The sequence below is a fragment of the Gavialis gangeticus genome, unplaced genomic scaffold (assembly GCF_001723915.1).
Source record: "Gavialis gangeticus isolate Ggan-Ray unplaced genomic scaffold, GavGan_comp1, whole genome shotgun sequence".
Lineage (NCBI taxonomy): Eukaryota > Metazoa > Chordata > Crocodylia > Gavialidae > Gavialis > Gavialis gangeticus.
In genome coordinates, this window is record NW_017729029.1 from 41457528 (window position 1) to 41478072 (window position 20545).

Consider the following 20545-nt stretch of genomic DNA (forward strand, 5'->3'; position numbering starts at 1 on the left):
ACAAGAGGGGCGGGGAAGGAGGAAGGCAGGGAAGAAAGAGAAACAAAGGGGCTGCAGCAGCATGGCCCAGCCCTGAGGAGACCCACTGAGCTCTGCTGAGGCTAACGTCCACATCAGAAGCACTGTACTGGTGATGGGGCACTGGGAAAGCACGCCTGGTACAGATGCACCTATACCAGCAGCACTGGGCTATGCCCCAGTGTCACCACCCCAAGAAATGCTCTGGGGAGGTCTGCTGGGCTGATGGGGTCTGCAGATGTTGCCTCTGCCAGTGCAGTAGTATCAGGCATGGATCACACCCCTCCACAGTCCTGCCCCAATGCCAGGGTGCCAGTGGAGATCCAATCGGCGAAGTGGACACTGTCTTAGAGCAGAGAAGGCCTTAATACAACTGAGTACCACAAAATTATTAATGTCAATGTCAATCCAGGCCATGCAGTGCACTCCGATCTCTACCAATCACCCCACAACACCCAAGGTGGATGGGACGTGAACTCCCAGGGGGTTTACTGCAATCCAGGATTAACCACAGCCCTCAGCACCCCTGTTCTGTGCAGCTGCTCCCTGCTCAGCCTCCTGCTCCTGCTGCCACCTGGTGTCTGCTAGGAGCATCAGACTTGCAGAGAGCCAGGGAGGTGGGGCAGTGCACCTTCCTCCTCCCTTCCTTAAAGGCACAGCGCACACCACTAAGCACTCCCATCCGCTCCTTAAAGGTCCCTGATATCCTGCCTCAACCTCCCCTTAAAGAGGCAGTGCACCATGCTTCCTGCAGAAGCTTCCACCTTAGGCTTCCATGGACCAGCTTTGGAGGAGGGGCATGCGTGCACTCTCTCTCTCCACCCCCCCCCCCCAAAAAAGGGACAGATTCACAGTGTTGAGCAAAGCAAAGCTCCCCCTGATCCCCAACCCAGGTCCCATAGCTAGGTCCAGTGTAGTTCCCTTCCTCCACCCCTCTGATTAAAAGGTAGGGGGTGGGGGAAATGGGAAACATGTGTTGGCTTGAGGCATGTAGACATAGAGGTGCGGGGCTGAAGGCCAAACAGGGATCAGAGCATTCCCCCCAGCCAGGGCTGCAATGAGATGGGGAGCAATACCACCCCCCCACCCCCCAGGAATGCCCAAGGTCTCCCAACTGCCAGGAAGCAGCAGGTGCCCTCTACCATGCAGGATGACACCTGGGCAGGCAGCATTATGCCAACTTGTCAACCTGTCTCAGTGCCCCCTTCTCCAGGATTGCCCGCCCTAGCTCCATGTCACTTACCACCCACGCAGCGTGCTGGGGGCTCCTCCTCAAGTGCACTGTGCTTATGCCTTCCACGGGGAGGATCATACTCCCGAGCCCGGTTCTACACAACTGCCCCCTCACTGCACACGAGGGCCAGACGATGCTTCTGGTCCAGTGACCAACGGGTCCAGCCGGGGTCCCCTCCACCACAGGACAATACACCCCGTGGCTCTGCCTGGTGGCAGTCAGCAGGATCCCCTGGTACCTCTCACCTCCTCTGGCCCAGCCGCCTGGAAACTCAACCCAGAGCTGGCAAGAGTCCCAGGTTGCACAAGCCGCTCAGCAAAGTGCCTGCCCGACACGCCTCTCCGTGAAAGGACGAACGAAGAAGGAGGGTTGGAAAGAAGAAAGATGTGGCCGATGGCAGCAGCTTATTGCGAGCAGATATTTGCGTTGGGAGCTGCCCAGACCAAACCCAGTGACTTGGGGCCCCTTGGCCTCCCCAACTCTCCAGAAAAGGGCACGGCTGGCGGCTACCCAGCAACAGCCAGAAATCTACTGGCTGCCCCCAGTCCTCTGAATAAAGAGCTGCCTGCTGCTGCTGCTGGCTGTTCCAGCCCGCCAGCCTGGAGCTGTGAGGTGTGAATAGTCTGACAGCTCCACCCTGGCCTGACCCTGGGTGGAGCTCCTTAAAAGGGACAAGCTGCAGAGAGGGAGAGAGGAGGGGAGGGGAAGGGAGGGGCCGAGTGCCAAGCCAAGCCCGCAGCCGCCGCCTCCGCCTTCCTCCTCCCCTCCCCTGCCACGGAAGCATGCCAGCTCGCTCATCCCCAGGTAGCGTGGCCTCCAGAGTAGCGCCTGGCTCCTTGCTCTGGCCTCTGTCCCTTGGCGCACAAGCTGCAGCTAAATGGGTCATTCAGGACTGTGAGCTCCCCATGCGCTGGAAGGGAGGAACGGGCAGGGGAGAAAGGTGGGGAGAAAGGGGGAGGGGAAAACGCAGCAGATCTGAGCCTGACAACTGGTTGCAATATTTAGAGACAATGCTCGCCATGGCAACCAAGAACACGCAGCACCGGGCAAGGACGGGGAGGTCAGGGTGTGCTCCCCACAGAGCAGGCAGGAGACAAGCAGACTGGAGGGCAGCAATGGGAGTTGACAAGGGGTCCCACTAAGGGGCACTGGTCTGGTGCCTGCTTTACTGTGGGTGAGGGGCCCTCTAGGGATCACAGGGTCAGCAGAAATGATCTCAAGGGCCTCTGCCCCAACACCCACTGGGGATGGATGTGGCCTCCCATCCCCAGGCTGGCTGCCCAGGCAGGAGATCCCTATGCGGTTTGCACTTGCTTTCTCATGAGATGACCCCACATCCCACCTCTGGCAGCCACACACACAAAGATGGAGCCGTTCCAGATACACACCCTTGCACACCCTCCCAGTAAGCCAGGTCCTAGGTAAGACCCCAAGGCAAACTATTTAAAGCACATCTATCACTTCTCCCCCTCACTGGGGCTGAGGGGTTCAAGGGTGGCAGTGAAAAGGGACTTTGCTCCTGTCCACTCTCCCCAAAAGCCCTGAGTAAGGGAGAGAGGGAGGGATGGCTTCCTGCTCCACCCAAACTACAGCAGCCTGACAAAGAATGGGAGTCTCTTGCACAGAGAAAAAAGCTGTTTCTTGTTTTAACCCTTCATCTTCCAGCACATTCCAGCCTGCTGCTCAGACAAAAGGGTCTGTCTATAGTACAGGCTTCTAGCCAGATTTCAGCCAAAACTCCCAACAGCCCTCCTACAAAACCTTGCCTGCCTGTAGTTATGGGAGCTTTCAACCCAGCCTCATGTTGACCATCTGGGCGTACAGATCAGAGCAAGTTCTCCTTTTGATATACATCGGGGGGGGTCTCTTTGGATATGCCCACTTGTAATGTAGCTAGAACCCAGGAAGCGGGGCTCAGGTTTTGACAGTCCTCCAGTGCCATCCCACGGTTTCCCAAACCTGTATTTTCTGGCCCCTCTGCCAACTGACATCCCACACACCACCTACATGCCAGTAGCTACCTGCCGGTTTATGTACGTCTGTTCAGCGTTTAACCCTTCATTCCTACCAGCCTACTCCAGAACACCACTGCCAAAAGTCCCTAGATGACACTATCCCACCGTGCTCATAGCTGGCCAGAAGACATGGGGTTCTGCTTACCATTTAGTGTAACCACAGGGAATATATGGAGGCTGGAACAATCGATTTAAACCTGCACATACAAAAAAAAAAAAAAAAAATGAAAAGGCAGAAGAAGACAATGAAGCCAACAGCTGTTCAAATGCAAGAAGTCCATTACACGAAGACTGTCTACCTCCAGGCCAAGAAGAAAGTACCAAGTGTGCTATATTGTTTTATATATCCTTACATGCATCTCCTAGTGATACAAGGGGGTTGTGCACCTGTATTCCCATTTCCCTTGCTCAATCAACGGTTGCTTCTACCAGGCAGTGCCTTGGGCCTGCTCCTGGCAAATACTCACGCCCTCACAGTGCAGATTGTGCTGGGCTGTGACACGCAGAACTTGAGAATGACATTACCTATGTAGGTAGCCCAAAGACTTTGTGGACAGCAGCATCCTGCTTTCAGCCTGCCACATGCAGGTTTCCCTGCTGTGTTGCATCTTCAGGTGGGGGTGTGTTTAATTAAGCTCTCTCCTTCAAGGGGGGCTGAGGTTGGGATATGGTTTCCTGAGCCACAGCAGTTGAGGATAAGCAACATCCTTGACATTAACAATAGACCCCACACTGATAACCATCTTGTTAGAAAGGAATAAGATCCCTACATACCCCAAAAGGTTCTGACCCCGTGCACCCCAAGAGATCCTGATACCCTGACTCTGCACCAATGCTGGTGCTCACTGACTTGTCTCTGATTGGCAAGACCAGAGAACACTGACTAATGGCCTTTGAGCTAGTATCTTCACACGCTTTTTACTGTGACCAAACCACAGACACCTAAGCATTATCGAGGGGCTTCCTGAAATGTGCTGGAGCCATTCTCTCAAATGTAGCTGGGATGTCAGACACAAGGACCATGTCCACCACAGACATTTTTATCTCACAAACATTCACAGCCTCAGCACCAGGTTCACGTAATGTCCAACTGGCTGCCCATGGACCTTTAAGTAGTCTGTGATAGCCAACCCACAGCTGACAGCAACATGCCTCCATTTGTCTCTCCTGGCACAAGAAAGTCAAGGTAAACTCTCTCATGGGGTTCCAGAACATGCCCTTCCTTGTGTGGAAGTTCTGATCATCCCAGAGCAATACACCTCTACAACTACATGCAAAATGTCCTACAGCAGAAGTACCAATCTACATATGGGGAACACACACCCAACTGTTGTTCCCTCTCCATGACCTTGCCATCCAGCATAAAGAAACTGCCTTCCACCACCTCTCACACCCTCCAACTGCATCCTGCTACAATACCAATGCAGTCAGAAGCAGGAACAACTCATCCACTTGTGCTGGATTCCTGGATTGTCACTGGCTGGAGCAGAAAGAAGCAAGGAGCACGCGGATGGAGAAGTGTCTCAGCTAAACCTGCTGGGGGTGCAAAGAACACTCGTGTTCAGAGACCCTGGAGGAAGAAAGGTTTCCACACACTATGCCACAAACCAAGTCTTAGAGCACTCCAAGACCACAACACCATGCCCAGGTTACTGCAGCTCCAGTGTGAACAGAAGCACAGAGGTACAGTCTGGACATTGGGAAGCACATCCGCATGCTCCGGGAAGCCAGAAAGTGGGTCAGGGAGTTAATGCCCCCATCATCACAGACTCTCCAAATGTAACAAGTGGGAAATACCTAACACAGCACCCAGGGCAATGCAAGCTCCAACTGGTTAAAGGCAGTTCCAGCACTGCCCAAATGCTCTGCCAGAAGTCTATACAAGGAAACGGGGCTATCCAGGGGTGTTGAATGCCGCTTCAGTGTCACTATTCTTTACAAGATCACCCCATAAAATCCACTTCTCCAACATGTAACGACTGGAGGACCAAAGTCTTACCCTAGCCCAACACTTCCGCATCTAGTGGAGCAGATAATTCATGGCAACAATTTGGGCTCATGGCCTGTTGTGATGGGGAGAGAGTTACCAGCCATCCAAAGCTCACTGCCATCCCACCTGAATCAGCTGAAAACAGCTAAGGCACAGAGGAGATGCAGCATGGACAGGTCCTGAACAAGTACAGAATCTCAGTTGCAACATCCGTCTGACTTGAACATACAATGAAACCAGAGTTGCATTTTTACCTCCCAGCCACAGCCAAGTTGTGATTTGGGCAGCACCTGAAACTGGGCTCAGAAAGCACCACTGGCACCATACTAAGACACGCCAGCACATTATCCTCATTCTGTCAGGGGCTCCCGTCTCCAGCAGGAAACAGTCAAACCAGTTATAAAAAAGCAAGGACCTTCTTGGGCAGATGGCAGGGGAGCCAATACCCATGACACTCAGCACTAGCTTACATGAATGGGAGCTACATTTAGAGCTGATTATAGATCCTGAGTTTGGTGCTGCAACAAAAAAAAAAAAAAACACCTTGTATCCTCACACCGTGCTCTAGGTACAGCACCAAACACAGTGAGGTCCCAGTCCCTGGCTTGGACACACAGCACAAGGATAACACAAATCTGCACCTTCCCTTACAGACCTCCCAGACATCCACTGCACCTCACACAGCCCCACGCTTCAGCCTCAACCAAACTGCATCTCCACAGAGCACAGCCTACCCTGCACTTGCAAACCCCTCCGTCCCACACATACTCTCAAGCCCTCACCCCATCCCACACACTGCTCAGCCTCCACCCCCCAGGCTTCCACACCCGCTGGGCTGTTTTAACCCCTCGCCACCCCCCCTTGCCACCCAAGTTTCAAAGGCAGCATCTTTCTTCTCTCTGCACCCAAGTCCCATCTGAGAGAGGCAAAAGGGGTGGTAAGCAAGGGTTAAGCCAAGCATGGCCTAATAGAGAGCAGCTGAGAGGTGTGGAGACAGACACCCTGTGCTCTGGGCCGTGGCTGCTGCTGACAGGGCTATTTCTCCTGCTGGAGCTGAATGAACAGGCTGGCTAGGGCGGAGCCCTGCCCCCGGCTCTGGGGCGGTGGGCAGGGGAGGGGAATGAAAGGCCTCACTGACAGGACTCCACCCTCTGCGCTCCCAAGCTGAACAAACAAAACCCTCTGGAGCTCCAGCTGGGAGAGGAGGCTTGGGGAGCAGGGGGAGGAGAGGATGGGGGTGGGGGAGGCAGAATAGAGACAAGCCTGTGTTCCTCAGGCACCACTATTCACAGGAGGCACCGACGTCACCGAGGCTGGCGCAGCGGCCCCGGCCTGGAACTCCAGCTCAGCCCCGGCAGCAGCCTCCCACAGAACCGGGCGCGGCTGGGCTGGGCTGGGCTGGGCTGGGCTAGGCCGGGGGGGGGGCCGTGGCGCGCCCGCTCCCAGCTGGCTTTCCGGCCTCACGGGGTAAGGAAAAAAAATTGCATCACGAGGCCAGCACTGTTAGAGTTACAAAGCCAGATCTGCATTCAACCCTTTGGGGCTTTCCTGATCCAGGGCTGGGCCACTAGGTATGGAAAGGCTGGTGGAAAAGGCAGGGGGTAGGTGTTAGAATTGGAAGGTCTATTTGGGATCCATGTCTGATTACAAGGGGAAATGAAACCCACCACAAAAGAGCTGCTACCATGAGAAGCAGGGGCACTCTGGGGCATGGAGAGAGCTCCTGTCCTTGGTTATTCTGTCAGCTGGGCAACTACATCCAGCACAGAAGCCAAACAAACACACGTCTGTATGCTTCTTCTGGGTAATAGCCAGGGCCATCCATCTGGAGAGTAGCATCTAGTGGTCTCAGGAGGTACCAAGATCTCACTGAGCTTCAATTCCCACTGAGAGGTCACTGCTTCGTTCTATCATCCCATTACGCTAGAAAAATAGTATTATTATTAATAATAATAATAGTACTAACAACAACAGCCATGGCAGAAAAGCAGTGCCATTTCTCAAGCCATTAAACCACCTCTTCTTGGACAACACTGGTGTCACACTCTCATGGAAATGGTAGTAATGATAACTATACCCCTCAGGAGAAGCTTTCTGACATGACAGACCTTCCTGACAATGGCAGCATCTTTTGCTGCATCTATTGAGAAGATCATGGCACCCCCCAAAGTGTGACAGGTAACCATGCAATGAATGAGAACATCCCAGGGATGTGTGGCAAGCCAACTGCCTCCATGCCAGCAATGCTGCATTTCCCGGCACCATCACCCTGGCCTCTCCCCAGACACAGTTCAGAACTATTGTCACCCCTTGCCATACAATGTTAGAGCTGTGACTCGTGTTTGCACACTTAACAAGATAAACCCAAGGATTTCAAATAGGAATCCAGTGTTAAAATCTTTCTGGCCTGTTGTGGTCTTTCTGAATTCTCTGCAACTTTCATTGATCAGGTAATGTTTCATGTTAGAGTAGCTAAATCTTGCTAACCAAGCCCTGGCATTTTCCCTGAATTAAAACAAATGCATAATGGTCCCAAATTCAATCCTGGTGTGAGCTACTAGAGTCTGTGGATCCACATGAGGTGAATCTGGCCCTTACAGAAGGGGAACCCCTTGAGTGCATTTCCAGACAGATCAAGAGCACCTCTGCCTGCAAGCACTCCGCCCAAAGCGCATGCTGCCAATTTCTCTAGTCCCCAGAATGGGTAATCTTGTCCGTCTGCTGTCCCTCCACCCCCAATGGGTATGTGCACACCCTGCCTTGAAAACGGGTGTGGGCATGTTGGCAGCTTCAGGCATATCATCAATATTATCCCTTCCCACCCCTCCCCACCACACCCTCCCAGAGGAGGGAGACGGCCTCATCTCACAGGCAACCCTAAGTAGATCTTGTTCATGCTCCCTCCCTCAAGCATAGTGAATGGGACTGAGGCCAGGTCACACCAAGACAAAGAAACAACAGTGCCCAGTTTGCATGGCCACAGACCGCACCAAGGGACAATCACAGGGTGGAATCTTCAGCCTGTGCTACAGCTCTGCTCCAGAAGTGCTGCAATGACAGCTGCCCAGGCTGCCCACCAGGCCACTTCTGCATAGAGAAGGCAGTCTCCATCTTGGTGTTCCAGGAGCCAGGCTCAGTGAACTCAACTGCTCCTAAGAGGCTCCTGCAAGACCCTCGCATCCACCCAGAGGTGCCCAGAGCTGAAAAAAGGAAGAGTAAAAAAATAAAATAAAAATCCCTCTGCTAAGTTAACCCACTCTCTAACAGTGGGGCTGGCAGTTGGGTGGACGCATCCTGCCCTAAGCAGAGAGATGTCTCGCACTCAGCCAGGGATGCTATCCAACTCACCACGCCACCAAAGAGGCATCCCTACCCCCACCCCCCTTTCCCCAGAGGCTCCCAGTGCAACAAGCTCTGACTGGGAGGGGTAGCTGCCTACTATTTTTGCTTACACTCAGAAACCATCTGATTTGCTTGCTCAGTTCAGACTGGGTCCTTTCCTAATCCCTCCCTGCTGCTGGATGCACTCCATCCCAGACCCTAGGTCTGAAGTGCCCTGCTAAGCTAGTGCTGAGCACCGCACAGAGTTCAGCTGGCACCCTGCCTCCATCCTAACCTCCCCACTACCCCAGTCCTGGGGAATCAGGAGCTCTGCTGATGCCCTTCAAATCAGGATGTTTCCAGTTACACTAACGAACATGTTTAGATATGCTCTGTGTGGGCCATGCACAGGCACATTTTAAATAAATCTGCATAACTAAACATCAGGTAATGTGCAGAGATGAAAATTATGGTAATCAATGGCAAACACCTTCCCTCTCTCCCCCAAGGAAACAGCTCCTACCAATGCACACCCAAAAAACGTCTCTTCTCTGAGCTCCCCAGGCCTCCCACAGTCTTTGGCTAAAGGGTCAGAATGACAAGCTGGTTAGAGTAGGGACCTGGGACTCAAGGAGGACCAAGCCCCAATCCAGGCATCTCCTATGTGCCTCAGTTTCCCGCCTGTCAAACAGGATGATGATAACTGAGCCTAGCTTTGCAAAAGGCTTTAATTCCCTCAGTGACAGAGGCTCCCAGAGTGCCTTCTCCTCTCTCCATGAAGTCCTGGTAGTGTCTGCGTAAGACCTACAGAGAAGCTTCCAACTATTGCAGCTACCTGCTGGGGCACACACAGGGCTTTGATTCTTTTAGCATGATGCCATCTATGCTGCTCAGAGTGAATCTCAGCAGAGCAGCTGTAGGGGCCTCAGTGCATTGGGGCTACAGTGCTGGAGTGAACCCCCTTCCCTCCCCCACCCAGGCATCTGGCACAGAGGAGGTTTATGTGCGACTGCTCAGCTCTGCCCATGCAGGTCCCTTCCACATCCAAGGCAGCAGCCGCACTCGCTGTACAAAGTCTGCTCAGCTCCTGGCACATTCCAGTTGCTCTGCAGCCCAGGGGCCTCCTTCCCTCAGCCCCGCCCCAGGGTCACCCCAGCCAAGGTCAGCCGGGAAGGGGGCCCCAGAAGCACTAGCTCCCACCCTCACCTTCGCCTGAGGTCAGTGGACAATTCCTGGTCCCCCCCCAGCAGACACACCCACGGCCTGCAGCCCCACCTTCCTGCAGCACTGGGGCCCCAGCCAATGAGTGCCCTGCAGGGCCCAGCCCTCCTGCCCCGCCAGGGAGCTCCAAAGGATGAAAGTGCTTTCTTCCTTTGAGGGAGGCTTTTTAGTTTCATGCTGGGCTCACTTTGTGTGCAGGCCATGGGGACTAGATGCAAGAGGCCCTGGCAAGTTAATGAGGGAAGCCTATAGCATCCATATGTCCCAGCAGCAGGGCCAAGGGCCTTTATGGAGAACTCAGCCTGGAGGCTGCATTAATTAGTTTTACACGGCTTTCTGAGAGGGCGATAGGCCCTCTCCAAGCATGCGTGCCTCCCCTGCCCCTGCTGCAGGGGTCTCAAGAACCACACGCTCCCATGGCTCCCTGCCCTCCAGCTAACCTGCCCTTAGTGACAAAAGGCAGAGCCCTGGCTGTGCCAAAGCCACGGCACAACAGACCCCACTCCCCACACTGTCCCAGACATGCAGCACCACAAACCAGGGGCACCAGTTTAACCACAGTTCCTGAGTTCTGGTTCTGTGCCAGGGCACATAGGATCCAGGCTCTGCCCTCTGCCAGCTCCCTCCCCACCACCTCAGGGCTGCCCTGTAAACATTCCCCTTAATTCACTGTTTGTGTCAAGCAACTAGAGCTTTCCATCCAGCTAGTCACAAAAGAGCCCACTGCTGCACCAGGAAGCGAAGAGACAGCAGAACTAAACCTTGGCCATGCCACCGGGATGACCCCCAGCACAAGCCCTGTGCACATGTGCATGCATGCACACATATGCACACCCTCCCCCACAGGAAGGCTAGCCTACACACGTAACCCAAAAGACTCCTTGGGTTTCCTCCCTTAGCTCCCTGTTTTCCAACCCCTTCTAGCTCCAAGACCAAGACACAGCCTCCTGAGCAGTTTTCAGCCACAAGCTAGACCTCGCTGCCCACCCACCCCTGCTAGCCACTCCCACCTACTTCAGAGCAGCATCCTGTACCCAACGGAAAGAAAAAGCCCACAGGAACTGGCTGCCAACCCCACCCTCCGGCACCCCCACACACAGGGCACAGCCCAACAGCTGCATGTGCCCTTGTATTTAGAAGCATCTCCAATCCAGTCCCCACCATCCCCCCAACCCTGCATGCACAGAGCTGAGCTAAGTGGCACACCCCTGCAGCAGAGCACGGGTAACCCCTGCTTCAGTATGGCATGAGGCTACCTAGTGCTGTCTCCTCTACTCCAGGGGCACAGCGCCACAGTCTCCATGCCCCAAATGACAATTGCCCCATGCTGAGGTATATCCATCACCTTCATGAATTGTCCCCATCCCTCTACTCCCATTCAATAACTTAAAGGTTTATCAATCAATTTAGGAAGGAAACAATGGCAAGCTATTTGCAGTCCCATGATTCTGCCTCAGCCAACCAGACTGCTTAGACTTCCAAGTGTGTAAGTGTAACCTACCCTGCCAGGAGCCTTTAATCCAAGGGCTTCCCTGTGTACCCTGGTCACTACTTGTCCAATAGGAATGGTCCTTCTAAGTGTGGTAGGGTGATTAACCCTGTGTGCAAGAGTCCACATGGACCCACTGCTAATCAGTGGAGCTGCTCATGTGGAAGCTTGTTCAATCTTGCACGCAGGGGTTATGCACAGAGATCCTTCTCAACACCTACTAGTCAGGGGGGACCGGCAGGCACTGGGGGAGTCCCTGTTCCCCCAAGCACTACCAGGAGTGACCAGGAATAACGGTCACAAGCTGGCAGAGGGTAGATTTAGGCTAGATATCAGGAGGCGCTACTTCACTGTCAGGGCAGCTAGGATCTGGAACCAGCTTCCAAGCGAAGTGGTGCTGGCTCCTACCCTGGGGGTCTTGAAAAGGAGGCTAGATGAACACCTTGCTGGGGTCGTTTGACCCCAGTACTCTTTCCTGCCATGGCAGGGGGTCAGACTCAATGATCTGCTTAGGTGCCTTCTGACCCTAGAAACTATGAAACCTACTGTTCTGCTTAGAAGAGGCAAATCCATGAGGGTTTCCAGAAAGCAACTCTTACTGGAGTAAGATCTAACCATAGTACTGGTATCACAGTACCATCTGACCCTTGAAACAGCCCTCTGTCTCCAGAGGGACTTCACCACAATTTGCTTCTGCCCATGTGGAGAATCATGAAGAACTTCTCCTAAGAAACTGCTCAGGGGCCAATGCTACCCCCTCACCACCCAAAGCTCAACATACCTTTCCTCCCCATTTACAGAAAAGAGAGGATGGGGGGCAGCTCTCTGCATTTTAGCTAACTTAAAAGAGGCTCCTGAGATCCCAGTTAGTGTTCAAGAAAAATGTCATATGTCAGTTCTGCTGAGCAGAAATGCCTTCCCAGCATTATGTTCTGGGGGCCCAGAATCCAGTTGTGGGGACTGGACCGGATGTCCTCTGGTGGCCCCCTCCAATCCAACTTTCCTAGGACTCTACTGAAATGCCACTTCAGCAAGTATAATTTAGAAGGAACTATGCTCTCTCAGGTTTGCCAGTATAATAGCATCACCACCAGGGTTTTTGCCAGCATAGTTATGTCAGTCAGAGCAGTGAATTTTTCACCTTCCTAAACAACACAGATATTCTGGCAACACTTACGAGCGTAGAGCATGGCTTGAGTTTTCTTCCTCTTTCCTAGAACTCCCAACAAACAAAACCTTCTCTGAAAAATAGTCTAGGTTGCTTAATTACAAAACCCACCCTCACAAGCGCTTACCAGCAAGGAAATGGCACAGGAAGGTAAACTGTGGAGATTTTCCAATACCTCTGGTCACCATTACCTGTCTGAACAACAAAGGAGCTCCTGTCCACTCTGGATGGTGGGGACATGCCTGGCATAAACCCCATTCCCTTTAACTATAGCCTCAGCGTAATTGACATGTTTCTTCCTTGCTTGTAGGCACTGTAAAATCTTATGTGGGGGAAAGCATGAGGTCAGAGTTAAGGTTCTGGCTCCTAGTTGCAAAAGCTTCACAGATCTTGTGAACTTAAGCAATTTCCTCAAGCTTTTAGCGCATTGGGTAATTTTCTACAAGTTTTGCCTATTCCAGGTTTTTGTTCCGAGAAAGACACAAGCCAAAATTTTTAGAACCAGAAGGCTAAAGTTCAGCTGCTGAATAAGCAAATGCTCAAATTAGAGGATCTTTGATGGACGTATGGGGAAGTGACCGGATGGTCAATATATTTTAAAAATTAGCTTGTTTTGACCTACCTACACTTCAAAGTTGTAACCCAATACAACTCTGGGAGAAGGGGACCTAGCAGAAGCCGGACACACACTGCAAGCTTCCCCCACCCAAAGTGTCAGGGTCATGTGAAATAGGATTTATTACCAACATTGTTTTGCCAACCAAAGAGCTTAATGTAGATGTGGTTATACTGGCTAACCTGCACTTTTACCAGTATAAACCTTGTCAGCACAGGGAGCTTTGTGCCACTAATATCTCAGTACAGCTAGAATGGCAAGGTCTTCCTACTGTAGCCACAAAAGCAAGTGCCCTAGTATGGCTGTAGTTATACTGATGAAATGGCATATTGCCCTTCCCCTGGGATACTCCACTAGCTCCTTTCTACTCCAGGAACAACAACAGTGGTATAAGACAGCTGAATATCAAATCTACCTGTATCCACACTTGGAGGATTGTATCATTTTCATTGCCAGGACAACTAAAGTAACAACCTTTTAACACAAAGATTTGCTCAGATGGGGGATTTATGCCCACTGAACAGTCCTGGCACACTTAAACCAGTATGACTCCCCAGAGGGGCATTTGTACCCTGGTATCAGAGTGCCTTTTCCCGATTTAACATGTCACTATGGAAACAACAAACTAAACTGGATAATAGCCCTTTTTGCTACTGAAGTAAAGGCTCTCTGATATTAGAGCATCTCACTCAGCTCTGACTGGCATGTTCCTCAGTAGAACTGTGATACCAGGAAAATTTTGCCCCGTGGATAAACCCCAAATTCCTCGCATTTCCCCCAAATTCCTCTCATTTCCAGGCTTCAGAGTAGATACTGCACTGCTCTTGCCCTGTTAAACCAGGCCTTGTGGAAGAGGCCTGAAGGCCACCCTTCAGGCCTTCACAGCTGTATCACACTGTGGCATACAGCATCCCATGACCACAGAACCAGCGTCAGGAAGGGTTGTTAGCTTCCTCCCATAGGAGCAGCAATGCCCCTTCCCCTCCTGCCTGTGTTCATACTCCGGAGGCAAAGCCATTCTTATTTTCATCCAGACCACAGCCGTTCCCACAATCAGACTCTCCTGCCCTTCCCAGAAACTCTTTCCCAGGGAAGGGAGGATTCAAGGCCTTGTTGACACTCTTCTACTTCTGCCAGCAGCAATTCTTGTAACAGAGAGCAGCCACCATCAAGGCACATGTGCCCATGTACTTCTGGCAGCTCCACATGGCTTTAGTCACCGGTGCACAAAGTGCACCCTGGGAAGGCATCCACTGCTGAAGGGGGCTGCAGTAGCCAGCAGAAGACATGCATCATCCTTCCAGGGGAAGTGGTGGGACTGTCGGCAGAAAGGGGCTGGTTCTACCATCAGCGAGGCTCTGAGGTGAAGACATCAAGGATCTGTCTCCAGAACACTGAAGTGCTGACTGTGCCTCAACACACCCTCTCCTCAAAACCACTTCTTCCTGGTTGCTACAGATAGTCCCTCCCCTGGAGGTCTTTCAGCTGGAAAAAACTGATGCACAACTCCCAGGAACCCAGCTCTACACAGCTGAAAATCCCACATAGCAGCATCAGACAGCATTTTCCTCAGGGCTCGAAGGCAGGGCAGCCCTGACTTTCATCCAGGGGGCTGTAGGAGGGGCCTGGTAACCAGGAACTGAAAAGCTCGGGGGTCTCCAAGGGGGAACATAATAATTGGGAGGAAGGGCTGGGCAGATTCCAGGCTTTTGTCCAGAAAGACGAGAACAGGTTAGGCAGTGGGAGGCAGGATGGTGTGGAGAGGCATGGGGGAGAAGAGGAGCTGTACAAATCAACCCTACAAGGATTAATGCACAGAGCCATTTCCTACCGCTGTCTTGTATGGAGGCCCAAGATCTAATGGGATTGTACACTGGTATAAATCAAGGGTAACCACACAAGGGAACCCCCCAATTTAGCCCAGAATCGCCAGCAAAAGAACCAGGCCCTCACACAACATGTATGGGGAACTCCTTTGTTCCTCCTGTACGGAGAGTTCAGCCTTTCCCAAGCAATTAAGAGAAGAGTCCAGTCTGTGGCAGCTGGCAAGAGTCTGAGGGAACAGCTCTCAGCACGCAGTGTTGCTGACTGGCAGCATTTCTTTCCATATTTTCAGGGGAGAGGGACCTGCTGAAGACCCCCATAGTCCCCACCCCCTGCTGAGCGCAGCAGAGGTTTCAACCAGGTCTCCATAAATAAAGCCTGTGGGTAGATATCACACCCTCACTACTTCTTGGCTCTGTCCCCCCCGAGGTGGAATACACCATTGCCAGAGGGCTATGCTGGGGCCAGATGCTCTCGGTGCCCTCGCTGCCCCAGTGCCAAGTGTTTCTGCCATTGAAGTGCCAATGACAGTTTCCTTGGTGCAGCGGGCATCATGGAGGACTCCCAGGAGCCTAACATGCTGCATTTCAGTTCGGGAACGAAATACGGTTGAACCTCCCCTGACTCTGCTTCTGGGTTAGAGAACTGTCCTGACACGGGCAGAGCAGGGAATGGTCAGGTGCTAAGTGGTTACAACAACAGCAAAACAAAAAAGGTATTTTCTCTGGATTCAGCTATAGTCACAGCCTCTCCCCTCCCCATGTTACTGGTCATCTGTGTTGCTTTTTAAAGACTCAGTCCCAGCTTTCATCAGCTACCTCAAGTCAGCAACCACCAACCCTGCACCCTACAACCAGATGCCCACCCCCCGTGCCTCTGCCCTGCTGAGCCCTGCCCAACTCATCTGTCCATAAGGGCTTCTGCAGAGCTGGTTCGGTGGCAGCTCCTGGTGGTAGGCTGCAGCCTGGGTTCTGCTCCCTACTGCCAGAGCTACTTACCTGGGCTGGCGTAGACAGGGACAATCCTTCTTTGAGGACTAAATGGCCCTTTGAGCTCCCTCCCAGCCCTAGTTTTCTAAGAAAAAATAAAGTGAAAGGAATGAGATCACAGCCCTGGAAGCAGCAGTGCAGGATGACAGACGGGGCCTCCAAACGTCTTTCCAACCTGTGTGTGGACCAACACAGAACCCCACATCCCCACACTATTCTGCACTTACCCTGATGGATTCTCTTGGCATAGCTTGGTTTCTATCCCTGCTAGTCCTCCTAGATCTATGATAGGAATGGCCATGGCTATAGCCAGCACATCTTCCTCCAGCAGCACAGCCTGGGTTGACACCAGCAGAGGGACAAACAAACAGCAGCAACCCTGCACACTATGGTGACATGCCATGCCTGGCTCTAAAAGAGATAAGACCTTTGCTTCACCACTCAAGGACCAAGCACTGGGGTGTTGTTCTTACAGTTAGGACTCCTAGCAGGAAGGGGCCAAATGTCCCCACCCCACCCCCAATTTCAGGCTGCCTTGAATACAGCAAGTGGGACCTCTTCACCATGGCTAACTTTGTGATGTACATCCCACAAACCGACCCCATTGCCAGAATGGTCCCTGCATAGCCCTGCCCCTTTAGTACAGGCCCCAGGTGGGGGATAGCAGCTGGGTGAGCTGGATAAGCTAGATCAAACCTACAGCATTCACACTCCCACCGTGGCTGCACACACCCACCCCTGCTGCTGGGCCCCTGCAGCCAAACATGCCTGTTGGTTCCTGGCTTCCTGCCTGGAGCAGGCCCTCTCCCCTGGTCTCCCCAAGGTGGTCAAAAACTGCTACAAGACCAACATGAAATGAGATCAAGCCAAGAGGGTAGGAAATTCACTCCCTAGAGAACAAGCAGCCTCAATCCTCAGGAAAGGAGTGGAGACTTCTCATGGGAACAGACTAGATCCAGGATGCATAGGGAACCACTAAACTAGGGCAGGGTGCAGGTAGAGAGGGTGGGGATAGTGGGTACCTGGGATACAGGGGGTGGAGCAGAGGATGCTCAGGGCTATGGGTACGGAGGCAAGCAGGGAGCAGGCAGCCAGGCCCCAGACACGGGTGAAGAGATAACTACAACAGAAGGAGCCCACCTTTCACCTCAATTAGCCTAGAATGGCCATGGATTTAGTGGAGGCCGAACACCTCCCATAACTGGAGAAATCTAACTGGATTAGAGAGAGAGCACTGCACAAACGTCTCTAAATGGCTAGGAATTAATTGGATCCAGTCTAGTAATTGGATTGTTGGGCTGTAATGGCCCCGCCTGCTCCACACAGCCGCTCCCCTGCTTCCTCCCTCCCTTCCCCCTCCCCTCTGGGGAATGGGGCAGCAGAGCCACTCTAAAGCCTGTAGCAAGGTCCCCTCCCTCGCTCCAGAGTCAAAGCTTCCCTGTGTGAAGGGGAGGGCGGTGGCAGCCACGCGCCATTCTGGTGTGGGGGACTGGGCCGTGGGAAAGCAGCCATCTGACTCCCCGCCTGGCTCTATCGGGCCTCACTCTATTCCCGGGCACAGCTGGGAGCTGCAGATATCTGGGCAGCCCTCACAGATTTAATGAGAGCAGGGCTGTGTGCTGCTGAGAGCAGACACACCCTGCCTCCAACACATCCACACCTCCTGCAGGAATTTCCTACCAGTGCAGCTTCTCCCTCCACCCCAAGCAAAACCCCTCCTCTGCAGCCTGCCAAGGGATGCTTGCCACAGGCATTCTCTATCTGCCCTTTAAAAGGGGGGCAAGCAGCCAGTCATGTCAACAGCCACTCTCACCACTGCCGATCCAGACCATACAGAGCCAGATCCTCAGCAGCAGTAAAATCAGTGTTGCTCCACTGGCATGAACACCGATTTAGAGCTGACAGTTGCTTAGACCATAATATCCTACCACGCATGGTATAAAAACTATGGCCCTCCAGACCCTGTCTGTTTCAAGAGAATTAAAGAGCAGAGGTCAAAGTCTGCTCTCAGCGACTCTAGCTTTGTATGTTTGTGTAGAGCAAAATTTGGTACTGTACTTTTGTATTTCAAAACAAAATCCTTATGTCTGGTGTTACCACCCCTCTAGCTTATAGCAGCCAAGAAGTCCATTTTCCAGGCCACTGTGTAAACTGTTTACTTCTTGCTTTTCCAGGCCAGGACAATGAAAATAAGCTAGCTAGTTCCATTTGCTCCCATGCACTGTGGCACCGAGGTTACCATACCCTGCCTAGGGAGATTGCTAAGGAAGTAGGTATTGAATTTTTTTAAGAACAAAGAAGTCAGAGATATTTCCAATGGGAATTTGCATCTACCAATGTTACTAAGCTTACATGTGGGATGCACTTACCCTAGACATCAAATAACTGAAAAAAACAAATGGCCAGCCCTTGGCTTCTTGAAGCCCACCAAGAAAAGCAAGGTCCCCAGGCACATTTTGTTGAATGAGCCCCATTGAAGCTTTGAGTTGTGCGCTGGGGCACATAATTCAGGGCTGTTAGCACCAAGGCATGGTCTAAGTATTGATTTAGAAGGTACAAGCTACTACGTGGAAAGAGCCTAAAACTTATATATAATGCTGTGTGCCTTTAAACACACCTTCAGCATGTATTAAAAGTACAACCTGTTTAAAATCATCCAGCTTTGTCCACTCTAGGATCAACACAGCTTGGTTGGCACCATCCTTGTTGCTTGCCTCTACTGGCAGACATTCATAGTGTTGAATACATCAGTCTGAAAGAGCTAGCCTACAGAGAGAAATGGACTGGAGTAGCTATTCCAAAATAAGCTGTTCCAACTCCAGAACAGCTTCCTACTTAAACATTATTCCCAGTTAAAAGGCAGTTAATACCAGAAAAAACAAACATCTTTCCAAAGCAGAGTAGTTCTTTCCAAATCAAATGACCTGAACTGTGGAGCATGCACTGTCCACACAGAAAACTATTCTGGAAAGTTTTGTTCCAGGATCTCTCTTCTGGTCACTTTCCCCAGACAGGCACCCTCATGCAATGGCTCATATCTGCAAGAAGTCTGCTCAGACATTGAGAGAACAGACCTATGTAGTAATCAAACCATTTTATGATCTGTTCAGTCAGCACCACTCAGTAAGATCCTGTTCCCCATTGAAAGCACTGCTCTTTAGCTTCTCTTCTTTTCCCATCCTCTTTCTTTTTCTTCCTTCCCCATCTTTCAACCCCTCTTCTTCCTGCTGCATTAACCTTCCTGGGAGCAACTCCCAATTCTCATCTCCTCTTCTTTCACATTCCCAGCACCTACTCCCTCCATTGCTAAAAAGCACCCATATTTAAATAATTAATGATAGTACTAGAGGTGCATCACTGGACTCCAAAGCTAGCATCCTAAATAAGGAAGTGGATGCAGAGGAACTCTCGTGTCTAGGTTGCTTCTTCAGGTTGCCTGCAGACATTGCTGCATGATTCTATGCTTTGTTTCACACATGTGGAATGCTTCTTTGCAACTACAAAGCCTAGAAACTTTAAAAGTTTTTAACTAGCTGAATAAGCCACATAGACCACACAAATTTGGAAACTCCTAATGGGAAGGAATCTGTTCACCCAGCACAGAAATGCAGCCATCTCTGGGGTAGCTATTTAATAACTCACAGCAACTCTGCACAACAGATCCATAGAGGAAATGAAGAACAATGCTAAACCCTTCCTGCTGTTTCAACTGGATACAATTCAGCAGACTGCAATGCAGGCCATAGAACAGTTCTAACCCCCCTGCACATGCAGAATAACATGCACCCATCACTCTTATACCCTCCTCCCTTCCAACATCATCATCTGTGCCCATGTAGGAACTCTGTAACCAAGCAAAGCTCAGAGCTCCATAGCAGTGTGGAAATGGACACTGCACAAAGCTTCCTTTTAACCACTTGTTTCTTTGGCCCCACGGCACACGCATTGAAGTACTGAGGGTTGGGCTGGCACCTTGCCAAAAGCCTGTGGGATGCACCTAAATTTATATACTCATTTACATAGATTTTTAAGCCAAGGTTCTCGCACAAAGAGCAACACCACTTCGAGGGTTACAGGGCAGCAGCATCTATGGACTAAGGGGCAATGGTGCTCTGCAGTTGGGCTCTTACACAGTGTGTACACTATGGCAAAAGAAGGGGCCAGTAGATGCAGTGAGTGGGGCAGAGGGGGATGTTTTTAACCAAAACATGTTAAGTGGCCCTCCAGCCAAAATAATTGCCTGCCCCTGGAATACAAAGACAGGTTAGGGTGCTATACCTTGCAGCTGTTTGACTGGCTTGGCTGTAGGGAATCATAAAAAATAAAGGTTGGAAGGGACCTCAGGAGGTCATCTAGTCCAGCCTCCTGCTCAAAGCAGGACCATCCCCAACAAGACCATACCAGCCAAGGCTTTGTCAAGCTGGGCCTTAAACACCTCCATGGATAAAGATTCTGTCCCCTCTTTAGGAACCTGTGTCAGTGCTTCACCACCCTCCTAGTGAGAAAGTTGTTCCTAATTTCTAACCTAAACTTCTCTTGCTGCAACTTGAGACCACTGCTCCTTGTTCTGTCACCTGCCACCACTGACAACAGTCTAGCTCCATCCTCTTTGGAATCACTCCTCAGGTAGCTGAAGGCTGCTATCAAATCCCCCTTTCAG

At 51.7% G+C, this 20545-nt stretch overlaps 1 protein-coding gene across 4 annotated transcripts in view; it reads right to left on the bottom strand.

Annotated features, from left to right (window-relative positions):
- KLF8 (Kruppel like factor 8) overlaps nucleotides 1-19440 on the bottom strand; it is a 51140-nt gene extending 31700 nt beyond the window's left edge. The window contains exons 1-3 of one of the 4 annotated variants that reach the window (XM_019521467.1): nucleotides 18810-19440; nucleotides 18528-18651; nucleotides 3413-3464 (exon numbers count right to left, since the gene is read on the bottom strand). In XM_019521467.1, the coding sequence (XP_019377012.1) occupies nucleotides 3413-3415 (3 nt within the window). In that variant the 5' untranslated portion in view covers nucleotides 3416-3464; nucleotides 18528-18651; nucleotides 18810-19440. Of the gene's footprint in view, nucleotides 1-1261; nucleotides 1931-3412; nucleotides 3544-18527; nucleotides 18652-18809 lie in introns of those variants that run through there. The other 3 variants (XM_019521469.1, XM_019521468.1, XM_019521466.1) reach the window with 3 other exon arrangements.
- Between the last annotated feature and the right edge of the window lie 1105 nt (nucleotides 19441-20545).